The 20,372-nt window shown below is 38.4% G+C and overlaps 1 protein-coding gene across 1 annotated transcript in view; it reads left to right on the top strand.

Annotated features, from left to right (window-relative positions):
• Positions 1-20,372, top strand: part of col7a1 (collagen, type VII, alpha 1) — a 92,187-nt gene that overhangs the window by 68,535 nt on the left and 3,280 nt on the right. Inside the window, exons 89-118 of the mRNA XM_041783577.1 lie at positions 1,112-1,171; positions 1,280-1,324; positions 1,417-1,452; positions 2,429-2,464; positions 3,049-3,108; positions 3,184-3,309; positions 3,394-3,465; positions 4,084-4,119; positions 4,210-4,269; positions 4,385-4,429; positions 4,839-4,874; positions 5,016-5,051; positions 7,462-7,518; positions 7,632-7,703; positions 9,911-9,982; positions 10,099-10,134; positions 10,223-10,303; positions 10,906-10,959; positions 11,566-11,619; positions 11,744-11,806; positions 11,923-11,985; positions 12,095-12,211; positions 14,648-14,725; positions 15,073-15,126; positions 15,253-15,301; positions 15,529-15,537; positions 17,058-17,141; positions 17,421-17,546; positions 19,568-19,732; positions 20,131-20,313. Of these exons, the coding sequence (XP_041639511.1) occupies positions 1,112-1,171; positions 1,280-1,324; positions 1,417-1,452; positions 2,429-2,464; positions 3,049-3,108; positions 3,184-3,309; positions 3,394-3,465; positions 4,084-4,119; positions 4,210-4,269; positions 4,385-4,429; positions 4,839-4,874; positions 5,016-5,051; positions 7,462-7,518; positions 7,632-7,703; positions 9,911-9,982; positions 10,099-10,134; positions 10,223-10,303; positions 10,906-10,959; positions 11,566-11,619; positions 11,744-11,806; positions 11,923-11,985; positions 12,095-12,211; positions 14,648-14,725; positions 15,073-15,126; positions 15,253-15,301; positions 15,529-15,537; positions 17,058-17,141; positions 17,421-17,546; positions 19,568-19,732; positions 20,131-20,313 (2,065 nt within the window). The remainder of the gene's footprint in view (positions 1-1,111; positions 1,172-1,279; positions 1,325-1,416; positions 1,453-2,428; positions 2,465-3,048; positions 3,109-3,183; positions 3,310-3,393; positions 3,466-4,083; positions 4,120-4,209; positions 4,270-4,384; positions 4,430-4,838; positions 4,875-5,015; positions 5,052-7,461; positions 7,519-7,631; positions 7,704-9,910; positions 9,983-10,098; positions 10,135-10,222; positions 10,304-10,905; positions 10,960-11,565; positions 11,620-11,743; positions 11,807-11,922; positions 11,986-12,094; positions 12,212-14,647; positions 14,726-15,072; positions 15,127-15,252; positions 15,302-15,528; positions 15,538-17,057; positions 17,142-17,420; positions 17,547-19,567; positions 19,733-20,130; positions 20,314-20,372) is intronic.

Below are 20,372 nucleotides of genomic sequence, written 5' to 3'. Positions count from 1 at the left end.
GACCATATGGCCATACATTACTGGTTAGTTTTAATCTACCATACATACCTGTATTACATAGAAGATTAAACCCTGTCCCTTCTTCCCAGCCATTCAGTTAAAAAATCCTCAGGGATGTAAGCTACAGTTTTGTCACTGATTAGACTTAGTCTTTCACTCATTGAGGTACTATGTTCACAGTCTGCACTTCTTACACTGACAGGTTTATTTTGCAACTTACTTTAATTACTTCAAAATATCATGCAAACCGATTTCCTAAATAAAAACAAAGTAAAATTACTTTTTGACCTCAATAAAGTAAACTTGATATGATGTGTTGCATTTACAAAAGCCTTTTTAAAGTTGTACACTTTCACTTGAGTTTATACTTAAGTAATTCTTTCTGAAAAACAGTATTTGTTAAGTAGAAGGTACTTAGCCATTTTAAGTTAAATCAACTCTTTTTTACTTGTCAGTTCTGTTAGGTTAACTTTTCTCAACCATTGTTATTTTTACTTAAATCTTTCACATATTTTAATTTCAAACATTCATGCCACTCACACTTTTGTGACTTAAAGTGGCATGAATGAAAGGTGCACACTGATTCAGGAAGTGTTATTCCATCATATTCAGTACACCAGCGTTGCCATATTAGCAAACTTTCACACAGGTGGGACTTCTCAAACCAAGTGGGCAACTTCACTCATGGTGCAAATGTGTTTAATGCCCAAAGGTATTCTGGAAAAAATTTTAAAGATTAAAAAATTATTGTCAAAACATTTGAGTGGAATTCAAAAAGAAACTTGAAGTGATTAAGTACTGTTTACTTAAAACTAAAAGTGTGTTTTATATATATATATATATATATATATATATATATATATATATATATATATATAATTTTATTTTATTTTATTTTATTTTATTTTTTTACAATCCCTCCTTTATCAGTCTTACATTGTGTAGGGCAGTGTGTACACCTCAGGTCACACCTACTCATTCGCACCCTTTCACTCCATTCACTCCTCATTTACATACTGATGGCAGATGCTATGCAGTATTGACCTTCAGTATTAGCTATACCTATTCACACGACAGCTGTGTTAATTTGACAAAAATTTGGTTTTTGCAGGGTCTGCCTGGTCAAACCCTCCCAGGCGTGGCGGGTGAGCGAGGTCTAGCCGGAGAAAAGGTGAGTGTATAAAGCAGCAGAAGTTCTCTCCCAACTGGTGAAACGAATCAGCATGAAAATATGAAGTACTTTTTTAATTTAAATTGTATGCTTCATAATGTCTTTCAGGGTACCAGAGGAGATAAAGGTGTTGCTGGTTCCAAAGGAGAGAGGGTGAGTAGCATCATAACACACAACAACACCAAGTGTGCGTAAAATTTCAATAAGACAACATGTCATCAACATGTGATTTGTTTTTGTATCAGGGAGTCGCTGGTGAAGCAGGAGAGCCTGGAGAAGATGTAAGTAGTCAAATACGTGTTCTGGATTGAGCCTGGGATTTCATGTCTTGCATTAGCTTCTGCTGGTTTATTGTTGATATATTGCACATCGACACATTACTCTACAACTCTGCAATCATATTTGAGTGAATGTCTCATTTCACTATTGTGTTACTAGCATAAAGAATTACTCTCATGAAGTGGTTTATTTTAACATGTTTGCTGACTAATTACCAGTGTTTTATGCTGCATATTTTGAATGAGAAAGGAAAAATATTAAATATAAAAAGAAATAATATACATTTATATAATATACATTTTTAATCTGAAATCGTCAATAAATATTTAAATCTCAGCTCAGTTAACTGTATAAGCCATAAAATGACAAATGGGTTAGTCAGTAAGCTGCTTTATTTGTAGTATTAGATTTTCTTTTGATAGAGCTAAACAGACAAAAGAAAGAGTTCAGTTAGTTGTTTTTTGACATTGCCTTTAAAATCTTAACGGAAAGGTCCTCCAAGAACATTTTTTCTTTAATTCTAAATACTTAATGAAAAGACATGACTCTGTTAATAAGGATCCACAGTGCTAAGGTATAAGGATTCAGGTTAATGTATCTTCACTGAAAAAAAAAAAGACAGTGTTCTTCTTGTTAAGCTCTTGGTACTCTAATTATTTGATCTTACCTTACATAACCCTGTTTCCACAGCGATGTGATGAACGTCTCCAGGCTTTCTATTTTAGAGTGTCAGCTGTAATCTCCTGTGATGCCTGAGGTGTTGATTATTTGTCCTCCTTCAGGTTAACAAGGCATGTTAACTCTAATGACAAACAAATGTGTCTTCACAAGAATAATAATGAAGGCAGAGCTGATATTTGAAGGTTTTAAATCATTAAAACGACAGCACTTTGTGAAAGTAGTCAGAGATTTATGTGTTGCATTATCTGAGATCAGCCAATTTAATTTGATTAACTCAAAATGTGCTCTTCTTTGCAGGGTGCTCCAGGATCTCCTGGGCCAAAAGGAGATAAGGTAAGGGTATCTATAGTGACTTGTAAGGTTGGATGTCAATACAACATATGTGCTAATATTGTGAAGCTACTAGTGAATAAATGATGAACAAGACTTGACTTTGGGTTGAGGTGCATAATCAGAGTTACAGTGGTTTAATTAGGAGTTATTTGGACATTAATTAGAATTAAAATGCTATACTTTGTTTCATTAGTATAGGCCATACTTAATTAGAGTTAATAAAGAAGAAAAACTGTTCCTGTGATATTACTACCCTATAACAGATGTACCAAGCAAAAAACATTAAGATTATAATTGATATGAAACAACTTTATAATTTGCTAATAATATGCAGTAATAAGGACACTATTAAGAGAAAAACTCTTTAGGTCTCGTAGAATAAGGTACTAATAAGATGTTAATGATGACTAATAAGAAGTTAGGATGCCACTGATTTGCATGCTAATAAGCAGCCAATTAATGGTGAGAATTGTACCCAAAACTAAAGTGTGTCTACGGTAAGTTTTTGTAGAATGTTTATTGGATTTATTTGCTTGACATCAAACCCCAACTCTAACAGAGACTTATCAAAATGTGTGTCCAAGGGGGAGAAAGGAATCGGTCTGGCTGGACCTCCCGGTCGAGACGGTCCTCAGGGGTTAAAGGTGAGTTGTCTGGTCTCTCTGATTGGATTATTCCATGATGCCTCAGTTCAAGACCTAACCGTCACTTTGATGCAGGGAGATCCTGGTCTTCCTGGTCCAGCTGGTCCTCCAGGGCTTCAGGGGAAGACAGGAGGTTCAGGACAACCTGGCCCAAGAGGAGAAGCTGGACAACCAGGACCTCCAGGTCCACCAGGGGAGAGGGTGAGTAGAGATACTGATCATGCAATATTGTTTGTCTCAGTCTTTGCACTTTGTCATTTTAAACTATTGATGTGTCATTTTTAGGGTCTCCAGGGATTTGCAGGCCGAGCTGGCAATGTTGGACCTCCTGGTCCTCCTGGACCTTTGGGACAGGCAGTGAGTGTCAATCCTGTTTAGAATTATTTGCTAAATTTAGATTAAGAAAATGTATTTTAGCTAGCTGTTAGTGGTGGTAAGATATATTATCTCTAAAATAAATGGATAAAATAAAGGTTTTAAAACAAAGGTCTGTCAGGTGGTTTACATGCACTTAGAAAAGTTGATTTACTGTGTTAGTCCTTCTACAACTGGACTTTGAAATACATGTAAATTAGACTCAAACTAGCCTAGGCATCCTGCACATGCTCAGCGGTTATCATGCCAAAACCTTGACCTTGAAGCCAAAACAGCATAAATATGTTAAATAAAGCTGGGAAGAACACAAGACAAAGGTTTTAACATGGTGATGGATAGAATGAGAACCAGTACATCTTCTGACATGCCAGAAGAAAGATTTTTACCGTGGTACCTGAAGCTGTTTAACATAGAAAAAGGAAAACAAAGATTGATTGTTTTGTCTGTGATGTAACAGGTCAATCAGGCATATATTAAGTGGCCTAATTGAGCTAGCCAGCTCAACTAAAATGTACATGCAAACATACTGAGTGACAGAGAGAAAACTATGGAACAAAACCAAGATGCGTATAACTTCATGATAAATATTTTGTTTTCCAGGGCGTTCCTGGCATTAATGGAGTCAAAGGGGACAAGGTAACTTTCCAAGCTTTCACATATTTCTGTCTCTGCACATTGATATAAAAGGACTCATTTAAAAGGTGTACATATCATTTTTCTTGCCAGGGGGAAGTCGGCGTAGGGATTCCTGGTCCCAGAGGAGAGAGAGGAGATGCGGGGCCCAGAGTAAGATGTCACCGAATCATTAAAATGTGACCTGATGTGAAAAGGCCCTCCAGGTGATGGATCCTACTAACATTAGAGTAAACGTGATTTTCTTTCTCTGTCTGTCACACCTTAGGGAGAGGAGGGTCGGGCTGGCTTGGATGGAGAGAGAGGGCCAACGGTAAACACCCAGTGTCCTTTTTACTGATTCATCACCCAGGAACACAACGTTCACAGAGACTTTTCACAAAAGCTTTTAGGATCTTTTTAGAGAGGGAATGGGAAAAATTACCTGCCTAAATCTTTATTTCAATTATGGATGAGACGTCTCAAGGACAAAATGTATTCCTTAGATTGCAGAATAATAATTCAGAAGGTCTTGTCCTCCCTCACTGTATTTAAGAACCCATCATTTCAAGTCTAATCAACCTGTGCTCCCTCTTTAATCACACTGAACACCCTCAGGAGTCATGACATTATCGCAATTTCAGCTTAATTCTCTGACTGAGAAATGGCTGTAGACTCATGCTTGCTGGTTTTCCAGTTTAAAGGTGTATATATAATGAGTATTATGTGTTTATGTTCGTCAGGGTCCAGCAGGGGCTCGAGGAGCTCGGGGAGAGAAGGTGAGCACTACCACTCCTTTTTTCTCATTTAAATGTCACAACATGCCAGATTCTGTCCCCCAGCGATCAAGTAAAGTAGTGAATTAAATTTACACACCTCAGTGAAATATTTTGCATTCAATCTTCTTCTTTTTCATTCAGGGAGATGCCGGGCTGCAAGGTGACAAAGGAGAGAAGGTGCGTGTGCATTTTAATATCTAATAAGCTCCATTCCTGCTTCTTCTTCTTTCTCTTTTCTGTATTGGTTTGTGTTTGTAAAGATGACAGGATATCAAAAAAAAGGAGAAAAAGAAAATTGATTTTTTCATGCTTTTGTTTTTGAAAGGGCTCTTTCATGAGATCGAATCTGTTGATAGCAGAAGGCATATATGAATATACACAGTGTTAAAAGGTTTGATACAAAAAACACATTTTAAGAAAAACACACATGCACACCTGAGAGCCAGAAAGCCCCTTCTCTTACAAAGCGAAGACTGGGGGGCCTGATCCATCATAGGCTATGTATAGGATATGAAATCAACCTATGTCAAACACTGCCTACTTTGTCTTTCCAAATTTTTCATATAGAAATATAATTATGAAAGTTATTCTTGTCTTTTACAATTATTATGTATCAGAGAGCAATGAGGTTTATTTTTTTTATTAGAAGAATGCCATAAAGAGAAATGAGTAAATTCAAGGAATCATGTAATCTTCTTTCTGTTTTTTGATATTATAGTTTTCTCTGAGATAGCAAAATACAAATGTCAAAGGATGGAGAGCATGATCACGATCATGATTGAGTATACAAAGCCTTTTTTATGTGAACATGCTCAAAAAAATCCTGGGTTGAATTATCAGGTTGATAAGCTTCATGTGACCCCTTAGTGTGACATGTTTAGTTGGGGTTAGAGAAGCCAGAAAGCCAAAGAAATCCCAAGGTATGTTAAACTCACTTAATAATAGTGTGTCCCTTGTTCTTTTCAGGATTATTATTAATTAAACAAGTAGGTTCCTAAATATACACTCCCCTCCAAAAGTATTGGAACAGTGAGGCCAATACCTTTATTTTTACTGAAAATATATTTTGATATTAAAAGATGAATATGAGACAGATCATCATTTCCACTTTTATTTCCAGGTATTTACATCTGGATCTGATACACATCTTAGAAGATAGCACTTTTGGTTTGTTTTGGGGGATTACTCCCTTCAGTCTCCTCTTTAGCAGCTAAAATGCTCTGTAGGGTTCAAGTCTGGAGGTTGACTTGGCCAGTCTAAAACCTTCTACTTCTTGCCCCTGATGAACTCCTTTATGGTTTTGACAGTGTTTTTTGGGTCATTATCTTGCTGCATGATAAAGAAATTCCCAATCACTTTGGTTACTTCTTTCTTGAAATTGGCAGAGAAAATGTTTCTGTACAGATCTCACAGATGAGCTTTTATGTTTGGGATCATAAGCAGATCCTTTCTTTCTACAAACTTTAGCCTTTCCATCAATTTGGTAAAGGTTCATCTTTGTCTCATCAGTCTATAAATCTTTGTCCCAGAATTTTTGAGGGTAATCTCTGTACTTTTTAGTAAAGCTTTCAAGCCTGGCCTACCCTGTTCTTCTTGCTAATGAGTGGTTTGCATCTTCTGGTGTAGCCTCTGTAATTTTGTTCATGAAGTCTTCTGTGAACAGTAGATGGTGATACCTTCACTCTTGCTGATGTCACTAACGGTTGTTTTAGGATCTTTCTTTACAGCTCTCACAATGTTTCTGTCATCAACAGCTGCTGTTTTCCTTGGTCTACCCGTTAGACGTCTATTACTGAGTGCACCAGTGGTTTCTTTCTTCTTCAGGACATTCCTAATGGTTGTACTGGCTATGGCCAATATTTGTGCAATGGCTCTGATCGATCTTTCATCTTCTCTCAGCATCACAATTGCTTGTTTTTCACTCATAGACAGCTCTTTGGTTTTCATGTTGGTTATGCCTCTCAACTATAAATGCAGTCTGCACAAGCAAAACCCAAATCTGAAACTGAGTGTAGACTATGTGAAAACCTGGGCGACAAAACACACCTGTTAGTCACATGTTCTGATACTTTTGCTCACATGAAAAATGGGTGGGTTTAAACAAATGGTGCGGTCTCCTAAGTTGTGTATCAGATCCAGATGTAAACACCTGGAAATAAAAGCTAAAATGTTGATCATTTGTCTCATATTCATCTTTTGATGTCAAATCAAAATGTTTTCAGTCTACAGCAAAAACAAAGGAATTGGCCTCACTGTGACAATACTTTTGGAGGGGAGTGTAAATTACAGAAAGCAACAAAATAAAATGATCTTTTACTGAGATTAAATAAGATGTCAGTGTTGCCCTCTGGTTTTGTAATGGATTCAACCAGCACAGCCCTTGGTGACTAACCTTGTCATCTAACAGGATCTCTGTCATGCACAAGCTGTTGTTCTTTATTTTTCCTCACCTGATGCTGCCTTAAGGCTGTCTGGTGGAAGGGCCAGAAGACAAACATATTCCCTTTCTATAACTAGATGTAACATTGACTGTTTGTTTTAGCTTTGGGGTTAAGCCTGATGTTTATTGGCACTTTTTCTGTCACAGGGGGACACAGTGCTTGTGGGAGGACCTCCTGGAGAAAAAGGCAACAAAGGAGAAACAGTCAGTGAACACCTGGATGGGTCTAAATATTGAAAACAGCAAAAATCCTCCCAACTTCATGCTGTGTTTATATGGCTTTGCTTTTTGTTGATTTCACTCCTGCTCTTTTTTAGGGTGACAGAGGACCTAAAGGTGTGCAGGGAGAAAAAGGAGTGAAAGGTCAAGAGGGACCCCATGGGGAGCCGGTAATTTTATTTCTTCCTGCTGTACCAGTAGAGCTGTAATGGTTTGAGTGCTGCTGTTTGAATGATCATATATGATTCATACATGACCATCATTATTATTTAATGATAAGCAGTCTAAATCAATATTAGATTGTGCATTAACAATTAAAATTTGGTTTAGATAATTATAGGGCTTCTTGTAATTTACAGTGTTAATTATGGCTGTAGTCAACATAAGAAAAACGTGGTTGACTGAATTTACACCCCTGCACCAAACAATTGATTGGTCATTCATAAAAGTTAAAGGAAAAACCCCTACAAGTTTTCTGTAGCAGTGTCCTCATTGCAGCCATGTTGGTAGTCTAATAGAACTTGAATATAAACAAAACAAACTTTATGCAGTATTCTGAATCATTTTTAACCTTCTTATGCTGCACTGAAAAAAAAATTGACTCAGAGCTGGCCAGTGTGCACCTGCCTTTGATAATATGATTTCTTGAAATACAACTATATGAGCCTTTTCTGTAACAATCTTTAAAGTCTAACCCCTTAATATTTTTATTCTCCCTCTTTGTTATTTATCTTGCACCAAACAGCAAGTCAAATTTTTCGTATTTGAAAATATACTTGCCAATCAAACTTGGTTCTGATTTTGATTCTGGTGATCACAGCACAAAACTATTCAGAGTTATACCAACTTTATATGATAAAGTGAAGCCTGTGAGCTAGTTCAGGCAGACAATTTGAGCCCCTGATTTCACACCTGACTTGCTTCACCTGACAACCATCCTCCCACGGTTTCCTAAGATTTCCAGTTGCTCCCTCTGCTCTGCTGCTGCCAGCTCTGCCTTGAATCAACATTGCGCTCTTGCTTTCAATCCAGCTCCCCTTCAGCATCCACCTGTAGGCTCAGACAGAGGTTTAAGAAGTTATCTCATCACTCCTTAAATTCTGCATTTAAAATAATTCTGTGAGGAGTGATGACATCTGAGCCTGGCATTAAACAAAAACATGTTCTGCTTTGAACAATTGTAAACCTGAGTTGGCTGACTGAACGCTGAATAATTTTGTGCATTTTAATGAGACGTGAAAGGGACTTTATGAAACATATTTGATTAAATAGATTTGATGACAGCCGAATAAAGCATCCATTTGTGTCTGTGATAGAGGGCAGAGAAGAAACATGCAGTTGCAGAAAGGGATGTGAATTTTTTTTTGGCAGCAGTTACACAAAATCCTGCACCGTCTTTCACATTTGGGCAGATCTGTAGTGTGAGTGTAATCACTGTGAAACAATCAGAGAGTAACTTTTTGAAAAATTAGAAAATTACGATTTCTTATTGCTGCTTAATATGATTAGTAAAACAGAGAAAAAGTTAAGTGGTTTACTCCGGGATTAAATTATGTATAGACCCATTTTACAAGTAGTTACACAAATGGTGGCTTGCTTTAGCTTTATAAAACTAACATGGCTATAAAAATGATGTAATTGATGCTACTGCATAAGCCAATTTAGCTAAGTTAGCTTCAGCAACATGAGCTTTAGCAAACATAGCTTTAGCTATGTAGATAATGTATCTACATAGCTTACATAGCTGTTTTGTGAGCTTAGCTTAAGCTACATTAACTACATAGCTATGTTAGCTACCATCACCTTAACCCTTACTGTAACCCAAAAAAAAAAGTTTTATTCAATTCTATTTTGAAAGTTGTGTCCCTAGTATTAATGTTGACCAGGACAGTACTTAAGTTCATATGTTTTAGATGAACTAAAGGTTGAAAAGTTAAGAAAATAGCGGTCTGTTGTATGCATAAAAATAAAATGTTTTTCCTTATTAACAAGATTGGCATTTACTTATATATATTTTTAGTAATGTCAACATAACCTGAATCAGGTGGACTTCCTTATATGACATCAGAAGTAGAAGCAAACATACGCAAGCAATTTCAGATGTCCCTGTACATTACTAATTTACAAATATATTTGAAACCACTTTTATTCATATTGGTTCACTAGAATCTCAAACCTGTAGTTGTTCTTTAGGCTGGCTCAGACATCAGTCAGTTTAAGATTGGAAAAATATTTCATGTTCTATATTGATGTATTTTTTTAAAGACATGGCATTCAAATATATACTGACACTGCAGTTACTAACCCTAGAAATAAGATGTCAGAGTAGTGACTTTACAAATGATTAATATCCATATATCTTTGTATTTGATATCAGGGTCTGAGGGGAGAGCTGGGAGAACGAGGATCCACTGGATTTCCGGGTGCCCGTGGCCCTGGTGGACAGAAGGTAAATGACACTGAGGGTGAATGATCATTGTGATTAAATCAAAGTTGGAGTCAGGCAGCAGTCTGCACAAGTAATAATTTAACACTAATCACTGTAATTCTGTCGTCTGTCTGCAGGGTGAAGCTGGACAACCTGGAGTACCCGGTGAATTGGTCTGTGGCTTGGACTTGTTAGAGTTCTGCATTTTTTTTTCTTCTTTTAATGGTTAAACAAGGAAAGATATTGTGTTTCTTCTTTCAGGGTCTACCAGGAAAAGATGGGCTGCCAGGACGTAAAGGGGAAGTGGGAGAGGCTGGCATTGTTGGAATGAGAGGAATAAAGGTATTGTCATTGTTTGTATGTTTATTCATGAGACAGATGAGTGTTCATCAACTGTGGTTTTAGCCTTGAAGCTCTTTCAGGGGTGGGTGATAATTATCACAACTCCATAAAGGCATGAAATTTATAAGATTGGAGATAATTAACATAGAGTGTGCCGGAAATATTCATGCAGAGTATATTTGCTTTCACTCAGACAATATGATGATTGATACCTGAAAATGTGTTTGTTCAGCCTGAAAGACATTTTATTTCACTTCATTTATTTATTTGAATTTGTTTAAATGGTTTAGCCAAGATTTGGGCAATTGTTCAACATTGTGAAGATGGCTAGGTTTATAATAATAAAAAATAATAATAATAATAATATAAATGATTTTGAATTTCATTTCAGAAAAAAACTGTGATAAAACTTCCTATTAGTTCATCCATGTTCTCTGAGAGTCTCTAAAGCTAACAGCTGAAAGCATCCATCCATCCATTTGTCTCTTCATCCGTCCATCTGTCTGCGGACGGACCCTGTCTGGATCAGTGTGTTTTGTTCCTTTGTGACTCACAACTGTCGCTGTGTGTCTGTGTCAGTGATGGACTTCATGTGTTTCCAGGGTGACAGAGGACCCAAGGGAACTTGTGGAGGCGATGGACCCAAAGGAGACAAGGTGGGATTGGGGCAGACAGATTTGTTTTTTTATGTAGGAGGAAGAGTGTGATATTGGTAAAGAGAATTAATAATATTTTATCATTTTGTCCATTCTTCTACATTTTGCTAAGACTACTGTAAATATTCAGACATCCATGTACAGGGTATCTGCGGGGTCTTGAAAAGTATTAAAAGGTGATAAATCAATTTTGGAAAAATTAAGACCCTTAAAAAGTATTAAAAAGTCTTATCACAACTTCATAAAGTCTTAAATTTGAAAGTATTTTTTCTGAATTAGCTGTCCAAGAGTTTGAGTCCCAAAAACATTGTAAAAGTGTGTGAATTTATTCATTTCTATTAAAAAACAAAGATGAACAGGTACATAAAAAACTAGGCTATTGTGGGTATGTTCGTAAATTGTCTCTGAGAGCGCCAGAGTGAGCTATATCACTGATGTAAATGGTTACAGCTTGAAGTGGCGGTGAGGTATTAAAAATATTGAGAAGGTCTTGAAAAAGTCATAAAAAGGTATTTAAATTAACTTCAAGATTCCTGCATATACCCTGATGTATCTTGTTCTGTTTTTACTGTACTGTAAGTACTTAAACCCCTGTGTATGTTAAAGGGTGATTCTGGCATCAACGGACGACCGGGTCTACCAGGAAGAAAAGGTGAACAGGTATGACTTCTGTCTGTGGTAGAGAAATAGAGCTTGTGGTTTTTTTTGTTTGTTTGTTTGTTTGTTTTTTTCAGACCTCACTGTGCTTCATTTTGGCAACTACAAACAAAGTCTGTGTTTCCAGGGGGAGCTTGGTCCTGCTGGAGCCCCGGGGGTACCTGGAAAAGAGGGAATAGTTGGTCCCAAGGTAGGGTATTGTCATTATAAGTTCTAATTTATATTAAAGTTTTAGACTTCTTTTCTTCTTTTTTTAAAAGAGATATTTCCAAATGCAATGTGTAACTTCTTCCTTCATCTGGGTAGGGTGACCGTGGGTTTGATGGATTAGCAGGACCTAAAGGAGCTCAGGGAGAGAAAGGTGAAAGGGTGAGTTCATGAACTTCAAATTCTTCAAAGCCATTTGAGTGAGTTGTATCATTATTGCTCATGCTTAGACCCCCGGATAAATTAATGTCTGTCTCTGTGCTTCATGTAGGGTCCTCCTGGGGTCCCTGGTCCTCCTGGACCAAGAGGAGCTGATGGACCTCCAGGTCTGACTGGCCCTCAGGGACCAGCTGGTGCTAAAGGTCCAGAGGGACTCCAAGGACAGAAGGTGAAAATCTTTACTTTGGCTGTATAAAGCTTTATTTCACAGCTAGGCCACATGTTTTGTTGCAGAGGTCTGGCAAAGCAAAAATGAGACAGGATGACTTATCAGATCTTATCAAATATAATGATATAAATATTTTGTTTATGAAGAAGATGAATCAAAAATGTAATAAAGTAGCAAGAAAGACTTAACAGGTCTGACTAAGTGCACAAAATTACAATAGTCAAGTGTGTTGAGAAAACAAAACATCCATCACAGCCTGGTAAATGAACAGTACGTTTACATGCAGTTGGAAAAAGCTGAATTTATTTGTATCTTTTATATAAAAAAATATCTAGCTAAAACTGAAACTAATTTCTCAAAGTCTGACTAACACCCAGCCTATGTGTATGGAGAGGAAATTAATCTTTAATGCCTCAACTGTGCCAAAATTGGACAAGGTGTTCTGCGTATGCACTACAGTTTTCATGCAGGGTCTGGAAGTCAGTTTGCATAAATGCTTAGCATAGCAGAAGTGTCATTGTTGTCTGCCTTCAGATATAAGCTAGAGGTAAATCAGGCATGGCATTTAGCCAAAAGTAAAACTGAACATGTCTGAAATGTACAGAGCTGTATTAAATGTGTCCATGCTTTTACTGTTCAAATACAATGCAACCAGCTAATTGCTCGATTGTGTGTTGGCAAGGTTAACAGAAAGAATTTCCACAATAATAAGCTGAAAGGGGGAAGTCGCCATCTACCATAGCTGAGGCAAACATGCTCCTGTTAATAAATCAGTTATCCTGCATACTGAGACAAGGATGGTGTTCCAGTTAAATTGCATGATTGAGCTATATTTGTAAATTGATATTACTATGCATTTAAAACTACTGCTCAGTTTGTTATCCTCTTTTTTTTTTGACCAAGCGCAGGTCTATTCAAATGACCTCATGATCAAGAGCACATTTTGGGTAATCCTCTACTCCAGTGCTTCCCAAAGTGTGGGACGATAACTAAAAATCGTACTTCACTATATGTTTGGTGTTATTTTTTGTTTCAGAAGTAACAAAACACAGCCAGAAGTTTGAACTCAAGTCATGTTTCTACCATTTTTTTGTCTGAAGTATACAACTGATGTCATGGTTTAACTGGTGTTGGATTAACTAATGACTCTGTGTTAACCACTCAACTATACCGCTTGCTTCCCAATTAAGAGTTTATCAGTGGTTTCTTGAGACACAAAGTATATTTACAGATATAAATATGAAGAAAGAAAATTCAAGTGACTTTGCACATGCCTAATTAAAACAAAATCAATGGTACAGACTCTTTATTTGCACTGTGACCCCACAAACACCTTCTGAGTAATGTTAACACATCTGAAAGCAGAGTACTTGCATTGAAATCAGCTGTTTATGAAGCAAAAAAGATAAATAAAAGATAAATATGATCTCACATTTGGCCACACCATACCAAAGTTTGACATGGGCTTCTTACTTTACATATTGGTGTCCAAGTTAGAATCATACATCTAGCTCACAAAAATGCAAAGGTTTAGAATTAGAATAATACCAGCAGTAATAATATTTACAACTCTAATACAGTTGATCCACCTTGACCATAATGTATCTTGTTGCAGTTTGAGTGAATATGCAGGTTTCTTCATTATATATTTGGTAAACTGTCTATTCAGTCCTATACTGAAGTTACTTGGGGTTTTAGCCACTTAGAAGTTATGGCAAGAATACAATAAAATGTCTTTTTCTCTACTGTAATTGGCAGAGTTTGTTCTCCTCGCTCTTCTTCACCTGACTGATACCGCTATTTGATTGCTGTGTATTGTTTCATGATACTGGAGGATGACTGACAGCTTGATGGGCCCTGTGTTTGACTGGCTTGTCTGCTGGATCATCAAGTACATAAACAAGAGTAGTGACAGGAGAGCAGGGCCATATTGAGTCTGCGTGATGATGAATGCTCCTTTTTTACACATGATTCAACTAGGCTGCACTTCCTGAAAAAACAGCATTTGCTTCTGTTCAAGAAGGCTGAACATCTCATCTTTGAATAGGATGTAAAAACACAATAAATCACACGTGGCATATTTGAATTTAAAATACAGAAGAGTGCAGTGTAAGATGATGGAAGACATTGTAAAGTTTGACATGATCTCTATTAAAATCTTTTGGTAGTTCAGTGTTGATACAAGCCCAGATGTAACTGAAGTGTTTTCAGACAGTTGGAAGAGGGTGTTTTCTCCAGCATATCATATTTGAATACTTCATTTTCATGTTGAAGCAGGATCAGTACTATACACAAAGTTTTCAGCTGACTTTATGTCTACCAACATTTGTAATGTCAGAGTTAAGTTGTGCAGCCTTGAGAAAAGGATTAATTTCCCAGTGTGATGGTACAATTCATGATAACTTATATGTCTGAACTGTTTTTCATGTATTTCAGGGAGAAAGAGGTCCAATTGGTCCAGCTGTGGTGGGTCCACGAGGTGTCCCGGGAATCCCAGGAGAGCGTGGGGAGCCGGTGTGTGCCTCCTGGGTTATTGTTTGTGAGAACATAACATGCTGAGATCAGAAAATTATTGGGACCCTCACTGAAAATGTCTCCATTTCCTTTTAAAGCATTATCAGCTTTATTGATATTCATCTTTCAGTCGCACCTCAACAGGGCAGTGGCACAAGCATCAAGATTAAATTCCCTAAACATACATTTTAAATCAACTTTTATAGGTTGCTACCCATGGCTGTTATAACCTTTTACTTTGACTTTGTACCAAGTTCATGTGCTCCACCTGGTATCAGTCTAATGATTTAATGCACTGTGAGCTTCTCCCTGAGTCTGACGTGTTCTAATACATGTCCATGTTGCAGGGAGAGATTGGTCCAGATGGAGCCAAGGGAGACAGAGGAGAGCCAGGCATGACGGTCAGTGCTTGATCCTCACCTCAGGGCTCAATCTGAAGATGCTGAACTTACAGCACATAAACAGGGCTGATATCATGGCTGTGTTTTTTAAGTTTACCTCCATTCCCCTCTTTATTCTGAATTCAGGAGTATGAGGTCAGAGAGTATGTTCGCTCCGAGATGAGTCAGCACTGTGGTGAGTCTTTCATGCAGCTTGCATTACTAATTTATAACAGAGATGTCCCCTAGTTGAACTTCAGATGGTGATCACACTGTGTGAGTCACAGCGACTGAGTTTAACTCACTGAAAGTATCAAAGATGCAGAAGAAGCTGTAAAAAGTACAGCAATGACTCTTGCTAAGTGACCTTTGTTTTTCTACTCTCTTTCTGCTTCCTTCCTGTCCATCTGTCCGACTCCTCAGCGTGTGGAGGTGAGTTAGCCGCTCGGCTGCAGTGAGAGAGAGAGAGAGAGAGGGAGGGAGGGAGAGAGGGAGAAGGTGGACAGACGGGCTGTGATTGAGCATGAGTCACAGCAGTGTACTGTTCCACATATGCTGCTGCAGAGTCTGTACTGAGAGCAGCCAGGCTCATTTATTTTATATCAGTTTCTTCGGTGCATTTGTCCTTGTTAAGCATTTATGTTGGGAATGAATGAGGAAATGCATCATTCAACCTCCTGAAGGCTAAAGTAAGTCCCTGGACGGTGGGATTTATTAGAAAAAATAATATGATGGTTTTAAAGGATGGCAAGTCCACGTGAAACTTTGTGGAATCTGAAAATCAGAATTTTTTTAAATAGCTTTGCATGGATGTTTTATGGTGTTCCTTTTTGACTTCTGTTTTGTAGTTTTAAGTGCTGTCATGCATACTTTTAGTATCTGATTTTTCTTAAATACCTTTTTACCTCAATTATGTTTTATAAATAGGGTAGTAGCATTTAAAAACACTGTATAATATAATATACAGCTCCAGAAAAGGAATAGACCACTGCTTTTTCTTTGTTTCTTTTTACTCTGAATAATTTACAAATTTATCCCAACTTTCTTATAAAATGTGTTCATTTGGATTATTTTCTTTCAGAGTACTGTTATTAAAATAAGTTGTCATTTCATGAAATTAAGAAAACAAACCATTTTAATATTTAGTTTTATTTATTATTATTTATTTATTAGACACAGCCATTAAGAGCAGAACCAGAGGGGGAACAAAGGCAGCGGTCTCTTACTTCATTTCTGGAGCTGTATAATCAGAGCAGCTATATTACAGTCTTGCTCGAACCCTCCCAGTTATTTAAAATATACAAGACTTTTTAAATTTCTAAAGGAATGGAAAGAAATTTGTGAATTCAAACAAACTTTGAATCAAGTTTGAACTAAAGTGTCTGAGCAGTTTATCGTTTCCAACTTTAAGTGCTATGAAGTCGTCGCTGCAGCAGCATGTGATGAGTGATGTGGGGCAGGCTGTTAATAAATATGCAGGGTTAATGAAAACAAGGCCTAAGCAAACATGTCACTCATCTTTATTTATTACTCTCTAAGAGACAAGAGTGTGTTTGGTAATGTGCAAGTCAGATTTTGCAATCTGTAGCTGAATCAGTGCTGATTCATGTCAAAAAATGTTTGCCTTGAGTGTGACACAAGTCCAAGTAGCAGCGACTTGAGTCCTTAAAGGATTACAGTTGACAGTTTTTGGAAGATCGCCACGTGTTGTCTTACAAAAATACTGTAAGTCCTTTTAGCCGGTGTGGATGTTGGAATGGTGGGATGATTTTTTGGTGCTTTGGGGTTGTTTTGGTTCATGTGTCTGATGGTTTTACTACCACTATGTTCTGTTCCTGGCCCCTCTTTTTCCTCCTGCTTAACACTCACCTGGTCCGGCTCACTCCCTGTGTCCGGTCTCTGCTCCCCTGGTGCCTTGTTTGCTCCTCCTGTCCTGTATGTGGATCTCCCAGGTTCAGGCTCAGTAAGCCGCTCCCAGCCCACGGTCAGGGCTCGGCCTGCAGCGGAAGCACAAGTGGCCCTGAAGGGTGAAGAGGGTGAGTGTGTCCGTCCATCGCTCTGCCTGTCGCCTTCATCTGTCTGCGTCTGTCTCTAACAAACAGGTTTGACTTGGTGGTGCCATGTCCAGAGACCTCTGAACACTGGGTGGTTTTCTCATCAGGAAAACAGAGGACTCCATTGTTTTATGTTAAATGAACTGATACTACTTCTATGAGAATATCCAGACATGTTGAAGATTTAAGATTATCTTTACCTTTCTGTTGTGTATCTGATTTGAAGGATCTCTGACCTGTGTGGCGTTGCTCTTCTCTCAGGCCGTGAGCTGCGTGTGGTGGTTAACACCAACGACCCAGACTACGAGCACATTTACTCCATTGAGGCTTACGATGAGCCCCTGGACGATCTGCTCCTCTTCATTCCCTCTGCCAACCAGAGCGATGGTACTGTGTCCTGTGCTTTTATTTGTAAAGAATTCATATTCAAACATATTTAGCTGTGTGCAGATCACACTGGTTCCATAGGTGGATATTAGAAAAAGCATATTCACACACAGGTGAGTCTCAAATTAGAGCAAATCATGTAAAAGTTCATTTTTCCCATGATTCAGTCCTAAACCACAGACATCATAAGCTTCTCACCTGGGCTAAGGAGTAAAAGAACTGGACCGTGATATTGATAGAAAAGAAAGATACACAATAACTGACGAATCATGGGGACAAAGGTGGGCTTTTTCTGAAGAAGTGGCAACCTCCGCTGTTGAAAATGAGCTTCATCATCAGCTGCTCAGGGCTGTTCATCACTCCAGAAATATATCCAGCATGTGCAGTTGGTTGGAGCAAACCGCTGTAAACCTGGAACATGATGCAGGCAGAGTATGTGGAATTTGCAGGTAACAGTTATATGTAATACAAGGCATGGCTGAGTTGACAGGGATTCAGACACATTGTAGCTGTTTGCCAGAAAGTTAGTTCAGATCAGCATTTCCAGTATGGTGACCATCATCACTTGGCTTTCAAAAGTGAGCTTCAGAAACCAGTGTGTGGAATCACCAAGACTACGTCCATGTTTTATACAGTTTAGCTGGTCTATCCTAGAAGTTTTATCCTTTAAAAAAAAAAAACACTTGACCACTCAATGAGAAGTTTTAAAGGAGTGTATGTAAATGGATTTATGCTTGTATAGTGCTTTTCTAGTATCCTGAATACTCAAGTACTTTTAACATCACAGGTCACATTTACCCATTCACATCCACTTACTCCACTTTCACACACTGATGGCAATGACTGTGACAGCCATTTGCATGAGTTTTAGGAGTATGGGTGCTAAGGATTCATCTTGGGGACCTATGTGCCACAAACCGTTACTGAAGAGGGTTGAAGGAAGGGAAAAGTCAAGTTCAATACACGTCAACACACGTCTGTTACTCTGCAGCCGAGATCAGGTTCAACCACATTTCTTTTGTCCAGACCTTTTTAGCCCTGGTGAAACATGGTACACAAGAAACAGTATGATCAGAGGTTTGTGGCAACCCTACTACCTACCCAGATGGTACTCTAGAGCCTAGGCTGTGCTTACGCACAATGTCAAACCTGTACACAATCCTAAAGGTGTGGACTTTGTTATTTTTTCAACAGATTATTTTTTCATGCACCTAGTTATTGCAAGGACATCCAGAGCATGACTTGGGTTGTGCTAATCCTCCTTTAGGCTCAGTGGTGCCTTTAGGGAGCTTATGCGCCACATCTGTGCCTTACTGCTGCCTTAGTTTTTGGCCAAAGCATGCCTTAAAGTAACACACAGTACTGTATGTAGAGTAGCCATCAGTGTTAAGTCATCCCTTTCATATGCATCCATACACATTCATACACCTTTGATGCACAGTGTACCGAAGTCAGTCTGTAAAAAGGACTGTTTTGTTTTTTAAAGACGATGGGTAGAAATATTGAAGTCATCAACTTTAAGTTTCTGCCAAAAACTGTTCAGTCTATTATGATGTAGTGCAAAGTACCGGGGTTGATTCAAATGTTATTATGACCAAAAACATGAACAGACAAATATGTTGAGACAACCAGTTCTTGAAATACCACCATTCCCCTTTAGCTAAATAATTTGAGTCTGCCAGTGATGACCCTGACATGAATTCAATTGCTTTGCATGCTACAAATTCTGCTGTTACATATGATTAACAGAAGATGGCGTTTCAATTTTGTGCTCATGACCTATAATTAGATTTATCCAATCAGCACATAATCCAATTTGTGCTGGAGGAGCGTGTCTCATATTATTTATGCTTTTCACTTTGTGCTCTTTTTGCCACATTATGAGACTATGTTGGCCATGAACACTTCCTCACACAGCTTTTTGCAAGCACACACCATCCTCAGATAGATGTGTTTTCATATTAACATACACTCATTTCTTTTTTTTTTTGACTGAATGTGTGTTTTCTGTGTGTGGACAGGTGAGGCTGTCACAACCGGCAGAAAAGTCAAAGTTGAAGCAAAGAAATCAGCCAGTGCTGGAGTTCAGAAAGCAGCAGTTCATGGTCAGAAAGCAGTCAAAGTAGCACCTGTCAAAGCAGTGAGGCCAAAGTCAGTCAGGCCCAAGAGGGAGGTCACAGGGGAAGGTAAAGCAGCATGGTGCTGTTTATATTTTGGGATCTACAATGGGTTACTTCTGCCCTCCTGCCTGCCTGCCTGCCTGGTTTTTGGTCTTTCCTGCATGTTGTAGGTGCCATTGGCTATTGACTTAAAGATTTACCTGCATCCCTTAGAATGGAAGAAACTTATATGTCAGTGCTAATGAGTGAGTTTGCATCTTAAATTGTTTCAGTAATTGAAAGACGGGTTGGTTTTGATGTAGCTCAGTGGTCATGTATGCCTGTTTGGGGTTTCCGGTGCTGTCCTGCCTCTGCTCCTTTTCACTCGCTGTGCCCTTCCCATGCTGCGTTTGCCTTCTTCATGTCTATTTGTGAACACCTCTCACTCGTGTGTATGCGTTTCTTTGTGTGTGTGTGCTCTGCAGCCTTGGCAGACCTGTGCCTGCTGCCCATGGAGGAGGGCAGCTGTGGGCGATACACTCTGCGCTGGTACTTTAACAGTCAGGTTCAGGCCTGCAGGCCCTTCATCTACAGCGGCTGTGAAGGAAATGACAACCGCTTCCTTCAGCTGGAGGAGTGCGAGGAGGCCTGCCTCGGGGAGTTCAGAGGTACACAAACACACAAAAGCACACTCCTCTTGGGTTTTGAACATATGCAGATTAACGAC

This window comes from Cheilinus undulatus, linkage group 3, assembly GCF_018320785.1.
Source record: "Cheilinus undulatus linkage group 3, ASM1832078v1, whole genome shotgun sequence".
NCBI lineage: Eukaryota > Metazoa > Chordata > Actinopteri > Labriformes > Labridae > Cheilinus > Cheilinus undulatus.
This window is presented reverse-complemented; position numbering and strand designations above follow the sequence as displayed.